At 48.1% G+C, this 20562-nt stretch overlaps 1 protein-coding gene and 1 long non-coding RNA gene across 28 annotated transcripts in view; one reads left to right on the top strand and one right to left on the bottom strand.

Moving 5' to 3' along the window:
* LOC102549342 (uncharacterized) overlaps positions 1-20562 on the top strand; it is a 136634-nt gene that overhangs the window by 56890 nt on the left and 59182 nt on the right. The window lies entirely within an intron of this gene.
* On the bottom strand, positions 1422-17906 carry Ceacam1 (CEA cell adhesion molecule 1). Of its 5 annotated transcripts, NM_001033860.1 has the most exon segments (9): positions 1422-3491; positions 4561-4592; positions 5177-5229; positions 6044-6170; positions 12072-12347; positions 14120-14374; positions 14852-15130; positions 16568-16927; positions 17697-17817. In NM_001033860.1, coding segments are annotated over 9 exon segments (1560 nt in total). In that variant the 5' UTR covers positions 17761-17817; the 3' UTR covers positions 1422-3377.

Consider the following 20562-nt stretch of genomic DNA (forward strand, 5'->3'; position numbering starts at 1 on the left):
GAATGGGGCCTGAGCACGGTTAACAGATTTCTCAATGATTCTAGCAGGTAGCCGTATTTTCTGTTTTCCATTGGCCTTCTCTGTACACTCCTTCGGTTCTGGGGATCAAACACAGAGCCTCGCCCTCCTGGGCAAGTGCTTTGTGTCTGGGCTGTCCCCTCAGCTCTCATTTCTCTGTCTTTTCTGAGGTATTTGTCCCTTTCCAGTTTTGTATAATTGTTCATTTCACTGTCCTCTGTCTTAGGGATTTATTTTTCCTCGGGTCAGGAGCCGTCTTCTCACTTCGCTCTCTCATGAATATGTGAGTTGGGCCATCAGGAAGACATTGTCAACCACACAGTTTGTGTCCTGCCTGAATCTGATGTCCTCATTTGACTGCGCTATGTGAAATTGCTTTTGACGAAGGGTGTGGGTAAGCACCGCGAACACAGTGGAGAAATCGATCCGCTTGGTATCTTAGGTGCGGCACCAGGGCTAAGGTTCATATGTGTGCATAGGGTAGAGGGACGGGGTGTGTAGGAGACACATCTGATGAGAAGTAGGGAATTATCTGAGGGGGTGATGGGGAAGTGAAAACACACGGAGACTGTTTTTTTAAAAAAAACAAACAGTTAAACACACACATAAAATAAATGTAAAACAAAGGAATCGTTGTGCCCAGGGGGATGAGCCTTTTTAAAGGAGTATTCACTCGGAGGCAGTGCCGTGACTTCCGGGAAGAGGTTGGGAGGGGCTAGAGAAATGCATGCAGGAGCCATCTGCAGAGATCTTCGGAGCCGAGCAGACGGTGGGATAAGGGCACACTGACAGCATCTGAGGAGTGACTGGTGTCAGGGCAAAATGGCGATGGTGCTGGAAAGCTCAAGTGTGAGGGTAGCACACCCTCGACCCCATCACAGAATGGACAGTGAGCCTGTGCTGTCTCCAGTGTCTTGGGTGTGTACAAGGGACAGGGAAGGGCAGGCCACACATGCATTTCCATGGCTTACAAATGAAGGAAATCAGATGACAGGGTAACTCTCAACGGAATTCATGCCTGGGACTTATTCAGGTCAGAGGTTTAAGAGGACAGACAGGGAATTTAACAAGGAGGGAAACAGGAGATGCTAGGGAGAGTTCAGTGTGAAAAAAAAAAAAAAACCACGTGGAGGTCGTTCTGCGCTGAAGGCTGCTTTGCTACCTTGGAGAGCTGAAGCCACTTGGGTATTCTAGCACAGTAAACAACTCCTCCTGCCCAGGCGGCTCCAGTAATCAAAGGCAGTCGCAAGCCACATGCTCCCTCACACTGCCTCTCTCCAGCACCCCGTTTCCTGTGACTATCCTGTCAGTCACAGAGCACGTGTCGGGCATATACAAGACCCTGGCTTCTATCCAAAGCATGGCATAACCGAAAACAAGAAACAGAAAAACCCACCAAGTGGTATCAGTGATATATAAATTTTTATTATGAACATAGAGCAAATTTACAAATAACTCCGATTTGGCTTTAGCCGGGCAAAATGAAGTAACCCAGCATTGCGTGGGTGAAGCAAAATATACACAGGTCATGTTAGGGCTGGAAATCCCTGAAAGAAATCCCTGAGTGGGAGAACTAAACAATTCTCTCAGAAGCCTGTTAGGCATGGCATGAGACCAAATACTCGATATCAAATACAACCTTTGGTTAACAGGCACAGAGGGTGTGCCTTTGAACAGCGGGTTCCTGAGACTACATTTGCCTTTTCTCCGCTGCTGGGACTCATCCCTGGTGGAAAGGCAGGTTTCCGAGGCTACAGAAAGGCCATGGCTGGGTACGAGAACCCTGCTAGCAGCCCATTTCCAGTGATGCACTGTGTAGAATGTTCCAGGCTGTAAACAATGCCTCCGGTATGAGTGACTGTTCCTTTAAGGGCACACTTCACATGAACCAAACAGACAGAGGCCAAGGTTTCCTGAGAGTGCAGGGCAGACAGAATGTACGGGTGGCCAGGCCTAGTGGCCTGTGCTGTCATCCTAACAGGTAGGACACTGCATGAGGTATTAGAGTCAAAAGAAAGGGGAAACAAGGCAGAAAGTTCAGAGGGCAGCTGGAGGCTGATCCTAGGTTTCCAGAAACGGAGTTGGGTCTCTTTCTGGTGTAGATGAGGAAAGTTATTATTTTACTTTTTGAAGTTAAGCAGTTTCGTGAGAGTTTAAAAGAAACACAAGAAGGTAGACAAGCTAGAGATCTCAGAGGAAGACTGTCCGGGCTGTGGCCAGAACGACAGGATAAAAACGAGAAAGGAAAACTCAGGCTTTTCTTGACTAATACAGAAAAGTAGGAGCCTGACCCATGACAGTGGTTCTGCAAGGGACCGCCTCACGATTCACTTATTTATTTTTGGTTTGGAGCTCACGATCCAAAGGGCTTGCGTGCGGGGGGCCAAGGGAGACGTGAGATTTAGTTGCCCTAAGGCAAACTGATCAGCTCGCCCAGCGAAAGGAAAGTCAGCAGCTACAAATGTCAAATAGTGGATTGTCTTAGGAAGAGGAAAATTCCAACGCCTCCAAATATGGCTTCTTTTAAAATAATTTCGACACTCCTCAAAGGGTATCTCTCTGTTCCCTTTTCAAATTCCATATGTCTCTCAGTCCAAAACCGCCAGCCCTGCTTTCCTGGGCGCCATCCTGGTAGATGTGAGAAACGTCGTCTTTTCTTCTGCACCCTGCTTAGCAATTGCTGGTGTTTGCTGCCAAGGGGTTTCTCTAGTTGCTCTGAGTGGGTTTCCTGGAGAAGGGCTCAGGCGTGAAGACCCATGGTTCAGAGACTCTAATGTCACAGTAAATGTGACAGTTGGCTGGTGTGCGGACTGCCCAGCGAACGAATGCCTATGGCTTTGATCTTCATGTGTGGTGGCTTCGCATCAGCCTTAAGACATGGGATCGGCCATTTCCTGCTTCTGTTTTGCTTTGTTTGGTTTTGTGGTTTTTGGCATAAGCACTTAGGTGACCTCCGAGGTTTATCGAAATTCAAGTCAGACTCTGACAGGGCAGGACTTGGAGTTGGGTGGAGGAGTGAATGTGCTCAGAATACATCAATTTAAAACAGAAAAGTGAAGGGGTGGGCCGTTTTGGTTCCTCTCTCTCGGCCAAATTTTAATGCCTAGAAAGGGTTGGGTTTTCTGTAGGCTCCAGGATACACCTTTTCTTCTATTAACACGGAAGGAGTCAATAGAGTGTATACATGTGTGTGTGCGTGTGTGCATGTGTGTGTGTGCGTGCGTGTGTGCGTGTGTGTGTGCATGTGTGTGTGTGTGTGTGTGTGTGTGCACGCGCACGTGCGCGTGTGTGCAGGGACTCTCCCGTGAGGGAGAGAATCTGGGAATGCATCACTGGTGCAGTCAGCAGGACAGACAATGTCACTTCTTTTTGACTACCGAATAAACTGTTTCTGTGGGGCTTGAAGAGGCTGAAGTTGGTCGTTTGGATTGCTGGGCATTGAAGTTCAGGACAGAGTATGAGACGTCATCCACCTGCAAGTATGAGTGTTAGTCAGTGACATCAGCACCTCAGTGACATCAGCACCAAAGGTCAGGCATCACCTTGCTGGTGATCTTGCACCGCTATGCTGTGACCTCTGCGCAAGCTGAGCTGTGGGAGGGGGCTCCTGTCACAGTCAGCCATCCAGATGTGCGACAGAGCAGTACTGAATGGAAGCCAGATGTGCTCGAGGATGTGCACCGCCCGACTGCCTTTGCCCTTCGCAGGGAACGTGACAGCCAAGCGTGTCTGAGGGGAGGACGGGTTTGTGTGCTCCCTGTGGGTGGGGTCCACCTTTAAGAGTTGACACTGTGAAAGTGTCCTTATGACTTAAAGCACTCTTTGGCCTATGTGTGTGCTCTGTTGAAAGGCTTAAATGATAAAATTTTGGTAAAATTGTTATAAAATGAAGGAACAGGGTCTCAGGCCCATTGGAATGGAACCCATTCTTTGATGTCAGAGCAGGTCTAGACTGAAGGACAGAGAGTGCAGGTCTAGACTGAAGGACAGAGGGTGACGTGCTACTTTGTGTGGGCAGTGCTGTGTGCACATCAACTTGCTTAATTCTTTTAGTCTCTTTCTGAGGTAGGCAGAATGCCCATTGCCCTGGTGACAAAACTCGAGGATCACACAGTTCAAGTTCCTTGACAAGGCCCACAGAATCCTAGGAGTAATAGCCAGAAATTAAACACAGGGTGGAGATTATCCCAACGCACGCTCTTGTACTAGGCCCATGGGACTCATTAACCAATCTCTCTTTGCTTGGCGGCATTGAGGAATGTAGACCCAAACTGGCTTTCACAGTTGTCTCCAAAACTACCTCATTCTCAGCTTGGTGCGGTGACACACACTTGTCAACCCGGCACATGAAAGGCTAAGGCAAGAAAGAGGGTGGCCACAATTTCAAGGCCAGCCTCGGTTACATAGTTCAAAGGTTGCCAAGGCTGCATGGTGAGACACTGTCTCAAACCAACCAGCCAACCAACCAAAACAATACAGATCCCCGACTTTCCTCAGAGACATTTTTTAGAGCAAACAGCTAGCAAAAGCGGCAGCGCTTACCTTGTTAGGAGAGTCGTCAGAAGGACCCAGATCTAGGGGAGCAAGAGAGACTTATCAGTGCATGTAAATAAGGCTCTATGGTTTCTAGCAGGTGGAGGGGTTGGCTGGTGGGGAAGTGGCCCACAGTCAGTTCAGAAACTAGCTTCGCCCAGAGTCTGGTCTAGACCCACTGCATTGGTGCCAGAGGAGGAGCAGTACAGAGCCATTTCTGCTTTACCCAGGTCACAAGATGCCCAGAATTGATTGCCAGCAGCATGCACCAGTGGCAAGGAGGAACATGGAGGCCACGGCACCAGATATTCCACAAAACAAAGAAAGTTTCCCCGAGGTAGAATTCCCACATTTGTAACAGAGGTAGGGAAGGAGGCATTAGTGTGGCTCTGAGAAACGTGACTTCTTTATGGCCTGCCTAGCCTAGGAGGAATGAGCCCTTCTCCAGGGCTCTCTTGTGCCGTTCTTCTGAAGCTAGGAAGGGGGTGATTTGTGGGGTCCTTAGCATTGGGAAGTAGAGTTACCTTCAGTAAAAGGAAGGCATGGTCAATGGTCCCAGAATCCCCTGGGAGAGCATGCTACATGGCAGGACACCAATTCTCATTGTGTGGTTGGCTTTACTTACTGTGGCTGGAGGTTGAGGGTTTGTGCTCTGTGAGATCTCGATGGTCACTTCCCCTAAATAAATATCAGACACTGTGACTACTATTCCCGCACACGGGGCCTTTGCTCCTGGAGTCGGGGAGGACGCTGTGGGCAGCTTATTCCTGGGGGCTCCTTGGTGGCAGTGATGAGGCCACATCACATCAACTTGGCACCGCCTTCCCTCCTGGTACCTCAGTGCATGATCGCACCGTGATCCCGGCTAGTGTTTGCTCTCCCCTCCTTGCCAGACTCAGTTTGCTTTCCTTTGCCCCTGGGTGCCATGGCCACACCCAGGGCTGGCACTTTATTGTTTTTGAACTATATCCCTAAGGTTGTAGCTTCTTATCTCTGCTGCTTCTGCACCTGCCCTGTGTTACATCTGTCCTGCTTGGTTTCCCCCAAGGTGGCTCTAGATCTTTTGTTTCTACTCATTTTCTTGACCAAGAGGACTTTAATGCTTCTTTTCTTCTTCGTCTTAGGGTCTCTTCTCAACCTATCCTCTGTCCCTCCTGCTGCTGCTTCCGTCAGCAGGACCTGCTACCTGCTTAGTCTTGCTGTTTCTTGGAGTGCCTCACTTCTCTCTCTTCTTGGACCTTGGCTTCCTGACCAGAGAATACAAGGACAAAATTGAATCTGTTCTTTAAGTAGGTGGGAATGGACTCCAAAGAATAGAGGCATTCAGGAACCATAAAAGCAGGGAAGCTGAGTTCACAGGATCCATGCTGAGAAGCAGAGGCTTAGGAGTGGAGAGGAAGCGCTCTAGCTCAGAGGCAGGAGAGAAGTCCTTGCCCACTCCCAAGCATGACACTAAGACCTGGAGAAAACAAAAAAGGAAAGACCGTCCTACCCGCCAGTCTTCCTGGAATAAAGGAAGTATGCCAGCGCTGCTATTAGGGCCACTCCAGCCACAGATCCAATCACAATGCCTGCAATGGCACCCTCTGAGAGGCCAGAATTTCCTTGTGTTGGATCAGCTGTCAGAGAAAGAAAAGACAAGAAGGAATGAAGTGAAAGCATTTTCCAGTGGTGCATCCTGGAGAGCTTCCAGCATGACTTTATTTCTGTTTGCCCCTTTGGGGAATATGTTGTCTGTGGGAAGGTTGATTGGCTGAGTTAGCAAAATGCCTCTTCCCTTCGCACCGTGCCCTAAGTTGGTTCTCCTTCTTCCTTCCAGTCCCCCAATTCCATCGAGTTTATTCTGGCAATCACCTGAAGCTGAGGGAATGTGAGACAGGGTGACTGCTATTGTGGATGTTAAAACTTGCAGTGTTTTCACAGCTGTATCTGTTCCACGGCGTCTCAGTTGTGGCAGTCGTGGGTAAGTGGTCCCTCATGGCTGCAATCTGATTGCCAGAAGGTACAGAGACCACGCTCTCTGCAGTGGGGTAGGAATGCAAGGCAGACTCTGTGAGAGCCCCTTTCTCTTGCTGTGTGACTGCAAGTACTCAGTCCTAACTTTGCAGGAACTGAGTTGTACCACGCTTGAAGACACACCTCCTCCTCTGCTTCCAGGCGATCCTATCTGCATATGGCCTGAGGGCTAGCCCAGGCTCATCGTCACAGACTAAGCCCATAAAAGCTATATCCTGGAAAATGAAAACTAGTAACTTACCAGGTTTGAGATTTTGCATCAGACCCACTCCCTTTTTCTCTCTCAGCCATGTGGTTTCACGTTTTGGATGACATGCGTGTCCCCATACCCCTGATGTAATTACACCTCTTTACCTCACCTCTCACTTCTTTACTCTTTGTTGTATGCAGTCATTTGAGGTTCAACCCTAGCCAGTTTGCTCGAGTGAATATTAACGCTAATGTTGGTAATCGTGGTAACAGTGTTTATGATATAGCTGGCCCGTACTTGTATCTGTTTTTTATCTATACGGTGAGTCTATCACATTGAAATTACTTCCATCTAGGGCTGGGGATTTAGCTCAGTGGTAGAGCGCTTACCTAGGAAGCGCAAGGCCCTGGGTTCGGTCCCCAGCTCCGGAAAAAAAAGAACCAAAAAAAAAAAAAAAATAGTAAGAAATTACTTCCATCTAAAGAGTGAAGATAACTGAGGCTTAAAAAGGTTTTTTTTCTTTTTCTAAAGTACGTAACTCTGTGTGGTCAATCAGAGGTAAGCCTAGCTACCTGATGTCAAGGCTAACACTAATGGTGGGGAACAAGTATAGCTAACATCTTCTTACTCCCTGCGTGTGTGTGGGAGCGTGCCCAGAGGGTTACTTGGTTATTGTATTAAATACTTAAAAACTACTATGAGCCAGGTATAGGATATAATGCAGCCTAGAATCCTAGCATTCAGGGCTGAGGCAGGAGGATTGTGAGTTTGAGAAGAGTCTGGGTTAGATAATGAGACTCTGACTCACAAAGCTCCATTAAACTAGAGGAAGGAAGGAAGTGGAGATGGGAATGAAGATGACAAGCGGAGACGAGCCTACAGAAAGCCGACATACCGGAAGTTCAACAATGATAACGACGCACCCTTTCCCCAGATTAACTTTGAAAAGGGAGGCAGCTGTTACTGAAATTTGAGACCTTACTAACATCCACTCTTCAGAATACTACGAATGCTAAGGGCACTCAACACTGATGTGCTAACAGTCGAGTAGCCTCGATGCAGAGAGGGAAGGGGAAGAAAGAAAACTGAACAGATATATAACCAATACGATTAGATCAATAAAAAAAGATGACGAAACTTCACAGTTTTTACTGACAAAATCGCTGAACACTGGTCTAGCTCAGTGTCACAAAGGCACACATGGAATGCACAGCCAATATGGTACACAATGGGGCCACTGACGGCCTTCCCTCTAAGGCCAGGAAGAACACAGGATCCTGCTGTGACCACTTCTGTTCAAGAGATTCTTAGGAGCCCTAACAGAACTATGAGTCTAGACAATGACACAAAAGTGCCCAACTATAACGTGGTAAAAAAAGAGACAGATACCTGTAGGAGACACAAACTTGTTTGTAGAAGATCCTTAACATTCTACAGAATGTTCTCAGAACCAAACTAGCAAACCCAGCAAAATGTCGGCTAGCAAAATCAACATACCCAAATGAGCTGTATTTCTGCATATTAATACTGACCACGAACAACTAGAGTTCCTTTTCTTTTTCCTGGGAGTTCTAGAGATTGAACCTAGGGTGGTATGCAAGAGTTCAGCCACTGAGCGATAGTCCCACCATTCACAGTGAACTATCTGGAAGGAAATTAAGGAAGTATTTTATTTAGGAGAGGAACGAAAAGAATAAATACTTCGAATCGACTCCGACAAAGAGATAAAAGGCTCGCACTACCGAACACTGCTGTGACAGATGAGGAAAGAAGATAGGAAGTGAGAGACGCCAGGCTTGAGGGCTGGGAGGCAAATCTCAATATTATTGTTTCGTGACTGGAGGTTGAGCCCAGGGCCTTGTGCACAGTAAGCAAATGTTCTACCACTGAGCTGTATTCCGAGATCTGCCTTTTAACTTTTTGAAACAGGGTGTCACTAAATTGCTCAGGGTGGCCTTGAACTAGCTACTAGCTGCGTTGGGCACTCCGAGTTGGCACTTCCGCTTTAGCTTCTCAAGTGGCTGCTCTTGACAGTCCCGAGGCAGCCTGTCTGGAAGGTGTGTTTAACTAGATGCTGATATTACTGAAGTACTCTATCAGTTCTACGCACATTGGATTACAACTCCAGTGGCATTTTATACAGAAATAGAAGGAAATCTACTCTAGCTGTCCTAGAACTCACTAGAGAGACTAGACTGCCCTCGAACTCTCTGAGATCCGCCTGTCTCTGCCTCCTGCGATCTGCCGCTTGAGGGAAGTGCCATCACACCCAACCTTCACAGTATCTTGAAATGGAAAAGCAAAATTGCATGAACATCCTTTATGATTTCATAATTGTAGTACAATCTATTTAAGCTCATCCCCGACTGGCTTGCATATTAAAGGAGACTCAGGCTATGGCTATTTTATTTGGCTTTGACAATTACTACGGGGTCACCCCAAATCTACTCTTCTGCTGCTGGCCTGGCTACCTTCCCAGCGGTGAACCCCAGATGCTTGCTATCTGTCCTGGCCAGCTGCTCATGGTCCATCTCCCCCTCACGCTCCCAAACCCCCATCTCTCCTCCAACCAGGTCACTCCAAGCCCACCTACCTCTAATCCCTCCAGTAATTGGCTGTAGCTAATTTGCTGTGTATTGAAATGCTAAGTGTGCCCCCCACCAAGACCTGCTTGCCCCAGAGTCCAGAGAGTCTGCAATGGACTCAAGTGGAGCTATGTGACCCCCAAATTATTTCTAATTGGTAAATAAAGACGCCAACAGCCAATAGCTGGGCAGGAGAGACAGAGGTGGGTCTGTCTCTCCTTAGGGGGTCCAGGGATAATGGGGGGGTGGTGGAGAGAAAAAGGAAGAAGAAGATAAGGAAGAAGATGAGGGAAAAAGTCATCACGGGTTAGGAATCAAGAAACCATGGCTCTGGGGACTGGAGTTAAGAGCAGCCCAGGTGAAACATAGTAATAACTCGGGGTCATTGATAGGAAATAAATTTTGATAGCACAGTAGATAGCACAAATAGATTTTGATGTCTGAGGAGGTAGAGAGCAGAAGGAAGGTGACCAGAGACTGCGTGGGGCAGGAGGGAGTGGGGAGTTGCTGGCCAGGGCACAAGGTTTAAGATAGACCGGAAGGTTAAGTTTGAAAGGTATGACACATCAGGACAGTTATAATCCACCGTAATGTATTGCAAAGAAACGAACAATAAATTTCAAACGTCTTAGCATAAGACAATGCTAAAAGAAGTTAGAGACATGCCAATCATCTTGGTTTAATCATTCAAAACAGAAGCTAGATAGTATTTCTCCTAGATGCATTCAATTATTACATCAATTTAAACACCATCACGAACAATAAACAAAGGATTTTACCAGGAAAGTGCTATTCTACTTCCAGAATAGCAGAAAATACTTATAAATAAAACATCTGACAAGAGGCTAATATATTCAGAATGCGTAAGAAACTCCAACATTAGTAGAAAAACAAACAAAAACCCCCCAAACATCCCAACTTAAAAACAAGGAAAGGACTTGAATAGTTTTTTTAAAAAAGTGTATAAATGGCCAGCAAGCACATAAAAGATGTCCCACTTCATTTCTCAGTCATAAGCAAAAGGGAAATCAAAATCACAATAAAATACATGTCTTAGAATAGATACCTTTAAAAAACCAAACAGAAAACAGGAGTTTTGGAACATATAAAAGAAAAAAGATAGATCTGGAGGGTAAAATGTAACCTTGAGACATAGCATTGTGGCGACGCAAAAGAAAAAAAATCCAGGACTGTAGAGGGTGGAGCTGGTTTAAAGTAAGCTTTGGGAATGGTCAGTGGTGGTGGTGACAGAGCAGCATGGAGGCTTTATGTCGCTGACCTGTACGTTTTAGAATCTCTGAAATGGTGAATCTTAAAAATTAAATTTTGGGGGTAGGGGTGTTTTGCCTGCATGTATTTCCGTGTACCACACGCGTGCCTGGTATCCGAGGGAACAGAAGACAGTGCTGAATCCCTTGAAACTGCAGATACAGGGCACGAGCTGCCATGTGGGTGTTGGCAGTTGAACCCTCACCTTGGGAAGAGCAGTCATCTCCCCAGTCCCATAAACCATATACACACTACTGCACACCAATGAAAGGTATCAGAAAAAACGGTCTTATACAGAGAGGCCCCACTGTCAATGCCAGTAGAAGCATAAAAAATTCAGTGTGTGGGTCAACAAGACGGCTTAGCTGGTAAGGGTGCCCGTCAGTCCCTGCTCCCCACCGCCACACTTCAGCGAATGTATAAATAAATGTGGGTAAGCGAGATGGCTTAGCAGGTCCCACGCTTGCTGCCAAGCCTAACCCACCTGAGTTCAATGCCCCATCTCCAGAGAACTGGCTCTCACAACGCGCCCTCTGACCTCCGCTCCTGGGCGTGGTCCGAGCATACAAAGTGAAGAGATGCAAATGTAGTAAGAGACTCAGTACAGGTCCCTGCCGTCTGTGGATTTTACGCGCATGAATCAAACAAGCCTTGGATCTAAACTACTCAGAAAAAAAATGTCACAGCAAAAAAATGTCTGGTTCCCTGCTGTCTTGGACGGTTAAGATTAGTGTTTGTGTAGTATTCATACTATGTATTGGAAATAATGTAGGGTTTGAGTGTGTGTGAGCATGTGCAGGGTAGCTCGAGTGTTTTACTATATTCTAAGGGTTCTCTGTCTGACTCAGACCCTAAACTCTTAAATCACTTTGAAGTTCTATTTACTATATTTTGAAAGGGTCTCACAATGTAACCTGACTGGCCTTGTACTCCTGTCCCCCTACCCCTGCTTCGTTCTCTCTGTCTCTGTCTCTGTCTGTCTCTGTCTGTCTCTGTGTCTCTCTCTCTATCTCTCTCTGTCTCTGTCTGTCTGTCTGTCTGTCTTTCTCTCTGTCTGTCTCTGTCTCTCTGTCTCTGTCTCTGTCTCTCTGTCTCCCTGTCTCTATCTCTCTCTGTCTCTCCCTCTGCCCCCCCACCCCTCTCTCTCTTTCTCTCTCTCCAGGGTCTTACTATGTAGCCTGTAGTTCCAGGGTAGCCCGGAACTTGATACGTAGGCAAGGCTGCTTGGGAACTCACAGAGACCCACAGGTCTCCGCCCCTGGTGTGCAGGATTCAAGGCACCATGCTTAGCTTGCCTTGTGTTTTACTGTGAATTGATTCACATCCATCACCGTGGCGGTTGTATTTGTATCTAGAACTGTATTTTTCTCCCTGTAACTTCTACCCATCTTGCACACCCTTGGTAAAGAAATTGCACCCGCCCTCAGCACTGTGGAGTAAGACAGGTGGAGAGCACTTACGTATTACGTCCAGCTTGATTGGGTGACTTATCCTGAAACTGACCGGGTTGGAGATCTCACACTGATAGTCCCCGGCATCTTCTCTCTTAATAGGGTCTATTCTGAGGGTGCTGTTGTCCTGGGAGAGCGTCATCCTGTCTGTGAGCTGCAGACTCTGGCTATTGAAGAGCCATCGGACGGAGACTCCAGTGTCCTTTGAGAAGCAGGTCAGGGTCACAGAGCCTAGTTCTTTGACTGTGGTGTTGGTGATTTGGATGGAGGGCTGAGTCACTGGCTCTGTGGACAAACAGAGAAGACCAGCTCAGAGGCCTTCATCCTCAGAGATCTCAACCAGCTCCCAGGGCCCACAGAGGGAAACGGCCCTCTGTAAGGTCACAAGTTTGGGTTCAAAATAAGATCTGTGAAGAGAGAGATGTAAATTCCTCCTACCCAGATCACCCACAGTGACTCTTGACTCAGGGTATCTGTGTAGATTCCTCCCCAGGAGCCTCTCCATCCCATAGGTCCAGAAACCTCGCTGGGGGCTCGGGGAGGGGATGTTTTTCCCATTGATTTTTGTGCGAAGTCTTTCAGGGAGTGTGGTGTCAGGTACTTTCATTATAAAATATCTTTCTATGTTGTAGATAATTTGTCATGGGATTAAGATGGCCCAGCTAATCTTAAAGATGTTAAAGCCTAGACCTCGGGATGGGGAGAATCCCAAACTAAGGAATTTCTATTAAGAGAGAGACGTTGTCTCCTGGCTGCACAGGTATGGATTAAATACCACAGCGAGGGAGTAAACGGTCGCAGTGTTAACAACAGCTTTCCGTTCTCATCCTCACAATGGGTTTCTTTTCAAGGCAAGGTCTCACTGTACAGTCCTGGCTAGCCTGCAACTTGCTGTGTAGACCAGGCTGTCCTTAAACTCAGAGACCCACCTGCTTCAGCCTCCTGAGTGCTGGGATTAGAGGTGTGCGCCACCACACGTGGGCCTTACTGCAGAGGTCTCTTGGTGCTTTTCTCGTCCGTTCCTCTACACAGAAACTCAGCATGAAGGTCTCTGTTCTGCAGGCCACTGTCCCTCACTGTTCTCAGTGATTGGCACATGCTGGTGTCCAGAACTCACACCACTGGACCTTTAGATCAGGACACGGTTCAGAGCCAACCGCCCCAAAGTTCACTTTTTCACTTTTCTAGTCTTTGGGAACAAGCAAAACCCCATGGACTCTTTGCTGTCCATCAGTGACCTTTTATTTTAGGTTAGTTGTTTTGCATGTTTTTTTTGTTTTGTTTTTAAAAGTAGGATCTCGGGGTTGGGGATTTAGCTCAGTGGTAGAGCGCTTGCCTAGGAAGCGCAAGGCCCTGGGTTCGGTCCCCAGCTCTGAAAAAAAGAACCAAAAAAAAAAAAAAAAAAAAAAAAAAGTAGGATCTCACTATGTAGCTTTGGCTGTTCTGGAACTCACTATGTAGACCAGGCTGGCCTCAAACTCATAAATCTCCTCCTGTCTCTCCCTCCTTAGTGCTGGGCTTAAGGATGTGTACCACCACACTCTGCCTACATCTATTTTTTTAAACCCCGAGAGGAGCAAGTGAAAGAGAATCATCAAATCGCCAGTGGCATGGCTCAGAACAGGGCTCCCAGGTCATCTCCTGTAGCACAGTCTTCCCAACCGCCCGCCCAGTGAGACAGGAACAGAGCTCAGGGCTGCCGGTTCCCATCTGGGGGAATTTTTCTCCTCCCCCTTGGAGAAAATGAATGTGAGCATAGTTCAAAGCCCTGACTGTTCCTTGTGGGTCACAGAGATCGTAGAAAGAAAATGGAAGTGGAGGAAGGAACCCTCCCTCCCCTGGGAAGTCCCTTACACCACCTGAGGCTCCCCGACTCCAAGCTCAATCCCAGATGAGCCAGGAGAAACAGAAAAGGGTTCGACGTACGGATGGAGGAAGACGCTCTGGGGAGGATTGAGTTCTGCTTGTTGCCGTAGAAACGGGCTGGAAATCAAGTTGTTTTGCATCTTCCCAGAACACCAACAGAGTCCACTCCAACCCTTCAGAGAGCCACTTACCAAAGACTGTAATGTTCTTGACTGTGGTGCGACTGAGGCCAGTGACAGTGTTATTGACGAAGCAGGCATAGGTTCCGCTATTGTTAGTAGTGATGTTGGAGATAAAGAGCTCTTGGGAGGATGTCTGGAGCTTCTCATTGATAAGCCAAAAGTACTGTGCAGGAGGGTTAGAGTCTGCATGGCAGGAGAGGTTGAGGTTTGACCCTTGATGCAAATAAATATCTGGGGGGGATATAACCGGGGCGTCCGGACCATCTGGAGCAAACAGAATAAAAAAGCCACATTCGACGTCAACAAATGCAGGGGGGGAGGGAATCCTGGTCTGTAGAAGGCTACAGTGTCTGTGCTATGACTTCAGTTAAGCGGGGCCCAAACAGAGCCTGGGTGCAGGTTAGTAGCGGGAACTCATGTAGCGTGTATGCGTCCTGATCCATCACAAGCACACACATACACGACGACCCCACTGGACATTCAAGTGATCGTTGAGCCTGTGTCCAAGATGTCCCCTGTGTCTCCATCATGGCGAGACTCTCTAGACAAGAGTAATCCCTCCAGCCCATTCCAGCTCAGTGCTGGGCCTGACTTCACGTGCTTGGGCTGGGCCAGTGTACCATGGCCCCACCTAGATAGATATGTGGCGGGTCGGCCATGAACCCAGGAGCGACTGTGTGTCCTGCTCTAGCCCTCTGTATTTAGGCAGTTGTAGCAAGCATGGGAAAGACATTTACTCACAGATAACGTCCAGGTTGAATGGGTCACTTCGATTGAAAGTCGCTGGGTTCCGGGCTTCACACTCGTAGTATCCTTTGTCAGTCCTCCTGACGTTGAGTAAAGTGAGAGTCCTGTTGCCCTCAGAGAACGTCACCCTGTCACCTTCTGAGAGGCTTTCACCATTTCTGCTCCACAGGTAGCTGGTATTGTTAGTGTAAGGTTCACACATTAATGATACGAAGGGCTCACCCTCCATGGGATTGGAGTTGTTACCTGTGACGTTGGGCTTTTGTAATGCGGCTGTGCAGAAAACAGAGAGAAGATTGCCCTGTATGATACCTCTGATCCTTACAACGGCCTCTTTCAATCTGAGCTGATCTCTCCCTGCCAACCCAGATCCTTAAAGAACCAGGCAGGAGGCAAATTACAGGCAGATGGGGTAGCTGAGTGCTCAGAGATGACGGGGCCTCCTGAACTGTGTGTGGGAGAAGCAAGGGCTTTCTCATGAGTAAATTGAGCTGCAGTTTGGTGATGGACAGATTCAAGACTCGGAATCAGAAACCTAATTTTATCTCCTGGTGCTCACTGATTCATTGTATGCCTCGAGACACAATGGGTCCAGCTGCCAGGACCTCTACTGCTCAGTGTAGACAGGTGCCCCCGAAGCCTTTGCTGTTCAGGGCTGCCCTACAGATAGGTAGTGATGATGCTTCCCACTGAGCTTCCCTGAGAAACCTCACAGCCTGTCAGATAGCTCACACAAGAGACCTGGATCTGCCTGGCATTCAGGTTGGGCTGGGACACAAGGTGGGGGGCATTCTTGTCAGGTGTTTGATGCTGACTGACATGAATCAGAGATCCCTAAAAAGAGAAACCCAAGTTCAAGAAATTATCTAAAAGAGTAAAGAGTACCTAATAAGGTCTGCAGGGTGTGGCCCTGGACAGATAAGCTCGTGCCACCCAGGGCCTGTGCGACCCTGCCTCAGTTTCCCTCTAACAAGACACATGGTAATGATCATTGCCATGCCTGGGAATTAACCTTAAACGGGAACAACGACCTGACCTTCCATGAACCAGAGTCGATGACTACTTGCTGACAGGAAATGATCCCTGGGCTGGACACCCTGGAGAGCAAGGAGCTGCCACTGTGCACTGTCCCCTCCCGTCTTTTCAGGGCTCTCGGTGACATCTCATAGGAGCATTGGAACAGTTGGCTGGCCGGCTTTCATACCTCTCCACCTATGTGAGCACACTGAGTCTCAGAAGGAGATACCCAGGTGAGCTGCCTCAGACATGGCTCTCACTAGGTGACTGTCACCAGCAGATAGGCCATTGTCCCTGTCAGCTCTGACAAGAGGTCAAATTTCAGCCCAGTCTCAAAGCTTCCCAGGCTCCCGGCGTCCAGGCTGGGACACAGTCTGGAGCAAAGCCTCTGGGAGAATCTCATGCTTTCCTCAGCCAGGCCAGCCTGAGTCCTGAAGGGTCTTTCTCAAGGCCACGTTCAGGATAAGCATCCTAAGATACTGGGCAGAGTCTGACATCCTCAGACTGAGTTCACCGTCTCTTCTCTGAAAGAGTGGGTCCAAGCGAGGCATCGCGGTTTATTTCTGTTCATCTCCACTCGGCGTGTCCTGTACTAAGTGCTCGATCCACAATGTGGGGGGCATAGTAGAGTCATCTAGGATTGGCAGTTCTGTGTGTGAACCCACGACCCGGAGGTTACAGAGAAATACTTACGGTATACACGAAATTGCACAGACGTTTGTATAGGATTAAATTGTTTATCTATCACAGATAGTGTGTAGGGTCCCTCGTCCGTCTTGTTCACATTTTGGAAGAACAAGGATCCATTGCTGTATATTGTCACTCTGCCGCTGTATGCAGGTTCTGTTTGACTCGTATTACTGGATCTTATATATCGTGCAATTTCACTGTTTAAACCCGTAGTGGTTACCTTGTACCAGTAAAAGACTTGGAACTCCTGCGGCAGATTGTGAGTGAGTAAAAGAACGCTGCTCTCCTCAACAACGTTGGGTGGCACAGCGTCTACGGTGACTTGGGCAGTGGTGAGAGGGCTCCAGTAGGTTAAAAGTGAGGCTAAAAGGGAGGAGAGAAAGATCTATCAATATCAGGACCTTCGCAACTCTCGGCCTTGCTGTGAGCGAGTGTCCTACTGGGTGGCGGCCAGCATCACCTCCGTTCCTCAGCAGTGCTGACCCTTCCCCCTGTAGGAAATGGTCTCTCAGAGTACACACAGTTCCTGCTCACTGCCCTCAGATCCCTGCTCACATACAGAATCTTTGCTGAGTGTAGGGTATCTTCTCTGACCTCCTCCTCTAAAGACCCTGAGTCTTCATTTTCTGGCCTTTGCCTGCTTCGTTTCTCCTGAAGTGTTTGTCCACCCGACCCCACCTTCTAGATGTCATCGCTGGTCTGTCTCTCTGCTCAGGAGAACCAGGGCTGTGAGGAGGACCAGTTTGATTTTGGCTTAACCCCTGCTGCCTGCACAGGCTCATATACCTGCGTGAGAATCAGTGTCCCGGAGGCTAGGGTTTATTTGCAAACTTCTCAGGGTGGCATCCGATGATACTGTTTACTTGCCCCAGTTGGGTTTTACATGGGGTCACCCTGACAGAGCTGTGGACTTCAGTCTTCAGGATGCCCTGGCCAGTGCGATAAACTTAACAACGGGGAACAACGGAGTTTCTCCTCACCACTTGCCCCTTCACATTCACCCAGAGCTTCCTGTTGCTGTCAGGCTTCAAGCAGAAGCCAGATGTCCCTCCTCAGGTTCCTTTCCTCTCCCAGAAGACCCCATCCAGTCTCGGAGCTCCCCAGCTCTCTACCGAGAGGAATGTCTCCTTACCTGTGAGCAGTAGTCCCCTCCAGGGAATCTGCCCTCTGAGGAGACGAGCTGAGGCTAGCTCCATAGTCTCTGCTGCCTGCTAGGTTCTTCTCTGGGGAAGAGATTTGGCTCCAACAGGTCTGCCTGCCAAGCCTGGCTGCTCTGGTAGCCACCCTGCTTTTCATAGCAGAACCGAGTCTCCTCCCAGAGGAGGGCACCTCCCAGAGTCACGTGGGCTGGGGGTGGAGCCTGCGACTCTGACAATGCTGTTCTCTCAGTGCTGTCCTCCCATCCTTCTGTTCCTCTCTTTCCCGTTCATTGTTCTAGAACATACTTTGAGCAGCAAGGCTGAGAAGTGTCCTGTGCCCTGGCCTTGTGGCCAGCAGCAGCAGCAGCAGCAGGAATTCCTGCCCTTCCAATAGCCTAGAGTGACACAAAACCCTAGGGGAGCCCTGTATGCCCTGTGTTCTCAGTGCTTGGGGAAGTTGGAGTTTTCTCCCGGCAGGAAGTGGCAGAGTTATCTCTAGGGTTGGGAGAGGCCTAGGTAAGTGGTGACGGGGTAGGACCCTGATCCGTTGTCACTGGTGACACCAATTAGGTGTCTGATCCAAGGATACAAGTTGTCTCAGCTGGTTTGAATCCTGAGTGTGCAGAAGGATCTGTGTGTCTTGGAAAGAGGACTATGTGCTCCATCTTCCTATGGTGGTCATCAAGGAGACCTCCCCAGCTTCCTGTGCTGGCTGAATGTGATTCAGGTCTGCCCATGTCCTCTCTGGTCTTTGCAGGACGCCTTTGTTCTCCTTGGTGAACGCCCTGGGATCTCCCATCTTCCCCCATGGATGATGGAAGACGGAAGGGATTACATAGGGTGTCCTTGCAGAATGGAGTTCTCAGAGATACAGGAACGAGCCAGTAGGAGAGTATGGTTATATGAGGGAGCTAACTTCAAGTCTGTCGGAACTGAGATAGAAACCAGGCTGCAAGCTAGGTTCATGGCCTAGGAGTTTTCCCTGCTGATTATATGGTTCAATGGCTCCCCCTGGTGTTCATGACGAGAGCTGCAGCTCATGTCTAGGCTACCCTAAGGATGGTAACCAGGCTCCCAAGGTTGTGGTGGAACTGAGCACTAAGTTTCCCCGAAAAGCCCAGGTGTGTAGGTCCTTTGAGGATCCACTCAGCGTTTTGCTAGAGACTTTTATAGCAGTGAAGTGAGACTTGCTGCCATTTTGATCTGCAGTTCCACGATGACTAATGACGTTGAACCCCTTTCCCCATGTGCCTAGTAGCTCATTTGTACATCTTGTTCAGGGGCAGGAATATCCAGAACTTTGCTCTCTCTAAAATTGACTTATTATGACTTTTAAATTTTAAAGCAAAGTACATTCATTCACCAACAATGACATAGTTTAGAACTGTAACATTAAAATAAAAACAAAACAAACAAACAAACAAACAAACAAAAAACCCCGGAAGCCTCTCGGTGTTTGTAATTCCTGATGTGTTAGTATTTGAGATTCAGTTGTAGTTAAGTCAGCATCCCTTGGAATTTAAAAAGAATTCATAATTATGACTATTGAAGCATACTTCTGAGTGTCTTCACTCTCTATAATTTTTATAGCTGGAATTCTTGTTTAAAAAATAATGTACCCTAAGTTGGTGCTACTAACAAGACCCACACTGTACATGAACATTTAAACAATGAAAAGCAGAACTTCAAATCCAGGCCTCCTAGTACGGTATTAGCCCTGCACGGAGTCCCAAGCGGACACGTGTTACACGTCGAGAGAGCATTCAAAGGACCCACACAAAGCACAGCATAGCATGTATGTGAGCTCATTAGGGAGCGTTTGTCTCTTTAAAATTACCTCATCATTGCCAGGTGGTGGGCACACCTTTACCCCAGCACTCAGGAGGCAGAGGCAGGCAGATCTCTGTGAGTTCGAGGCCAGCCTGGTCTACAGAGTGAGTTCCAGGACAGCCAGGGCTACACAGAGAAACCCTGTCTTGAAACCACACCAAACCAAACTCCTTCATGTTCTCCTTCCTTAATGTTGTACCGCATCTCCACATATCTAATTACATACATACATGCATACATTAGAGGCCAGGATCCACATACAAGAAAGAACATATGATTTTTTTTCTTCCTGAAATTAGGTGATCTCATTTAACATGTTACCTTCTGAGTCCATCCACCTTCCTGTAAATTTTGTGGTTCGTCTTTCTGTAGAGACGAACACTGTTTCACTCTGTATATGCGGTAGACTCACATTGTGCATTCCTCTGCCGATGGAGATCTGGGGTGGTTCTGCTTCCTTGCTATCTGGGATGGAGCAGCCATAACCGTGGGATGCAGGTATGTCAACGGTAGGCTACAGGTTCTCTGGGTATATGTCCAGTGAGATGGCTGAGTTACGTGGTATTGCTAATCCTTTGAGAGACTTCCTTCCACACATCTCTGTATAACGGTTCTATTAATTCGCACACCCACTAGCAGCGAATAGATGCTTCTCTTCCCCCACATTCTCTCTGTAGGCGTAATGTTATTGTGCATTGGGTGACGATTATCCTTGTTATTCGAAGGCTGATTTCTGTGTCCCCCCCCCCCCCCCCCCGTGAATCCTTATTGTAGCTCCTGCTTCTGTGTTGTGTAAGCATTGGTCCTCGTTTATTCTCTGACTTGTCAATAAAAGCTGATCAGCCAATGACTGAGCAGGGGGTATAGAGTAGGACTGGACTTCCTCTCAGCCGGGGAGGGAGGGAGAGAGGGAAACAGAGAGGAGAAAGAGAGGAAGGATTAGCCCAGGGGAGAGAGTCCATGAGATCATGGAGCAGAGAAAGCCATAGAATGCATGAATCTCAGAGATTTGGGCTGGGAGGCAGCCAG

Source organism: Rattus norvegicus, chromosome 1 (assembly GCF_021556685.1).
Source record: "Rattus norvegicus strain SHRSP/BbbUtx chromosome 1, alternate assembly SHRSP_T2T, whole genome shotgun sequence".
Taxonomy (NCBI): Eukaryota; Metazoa; Chordata; class Mammalia; order Rodentia; family Muridae; genus Rattus; species Rattus norvegicus.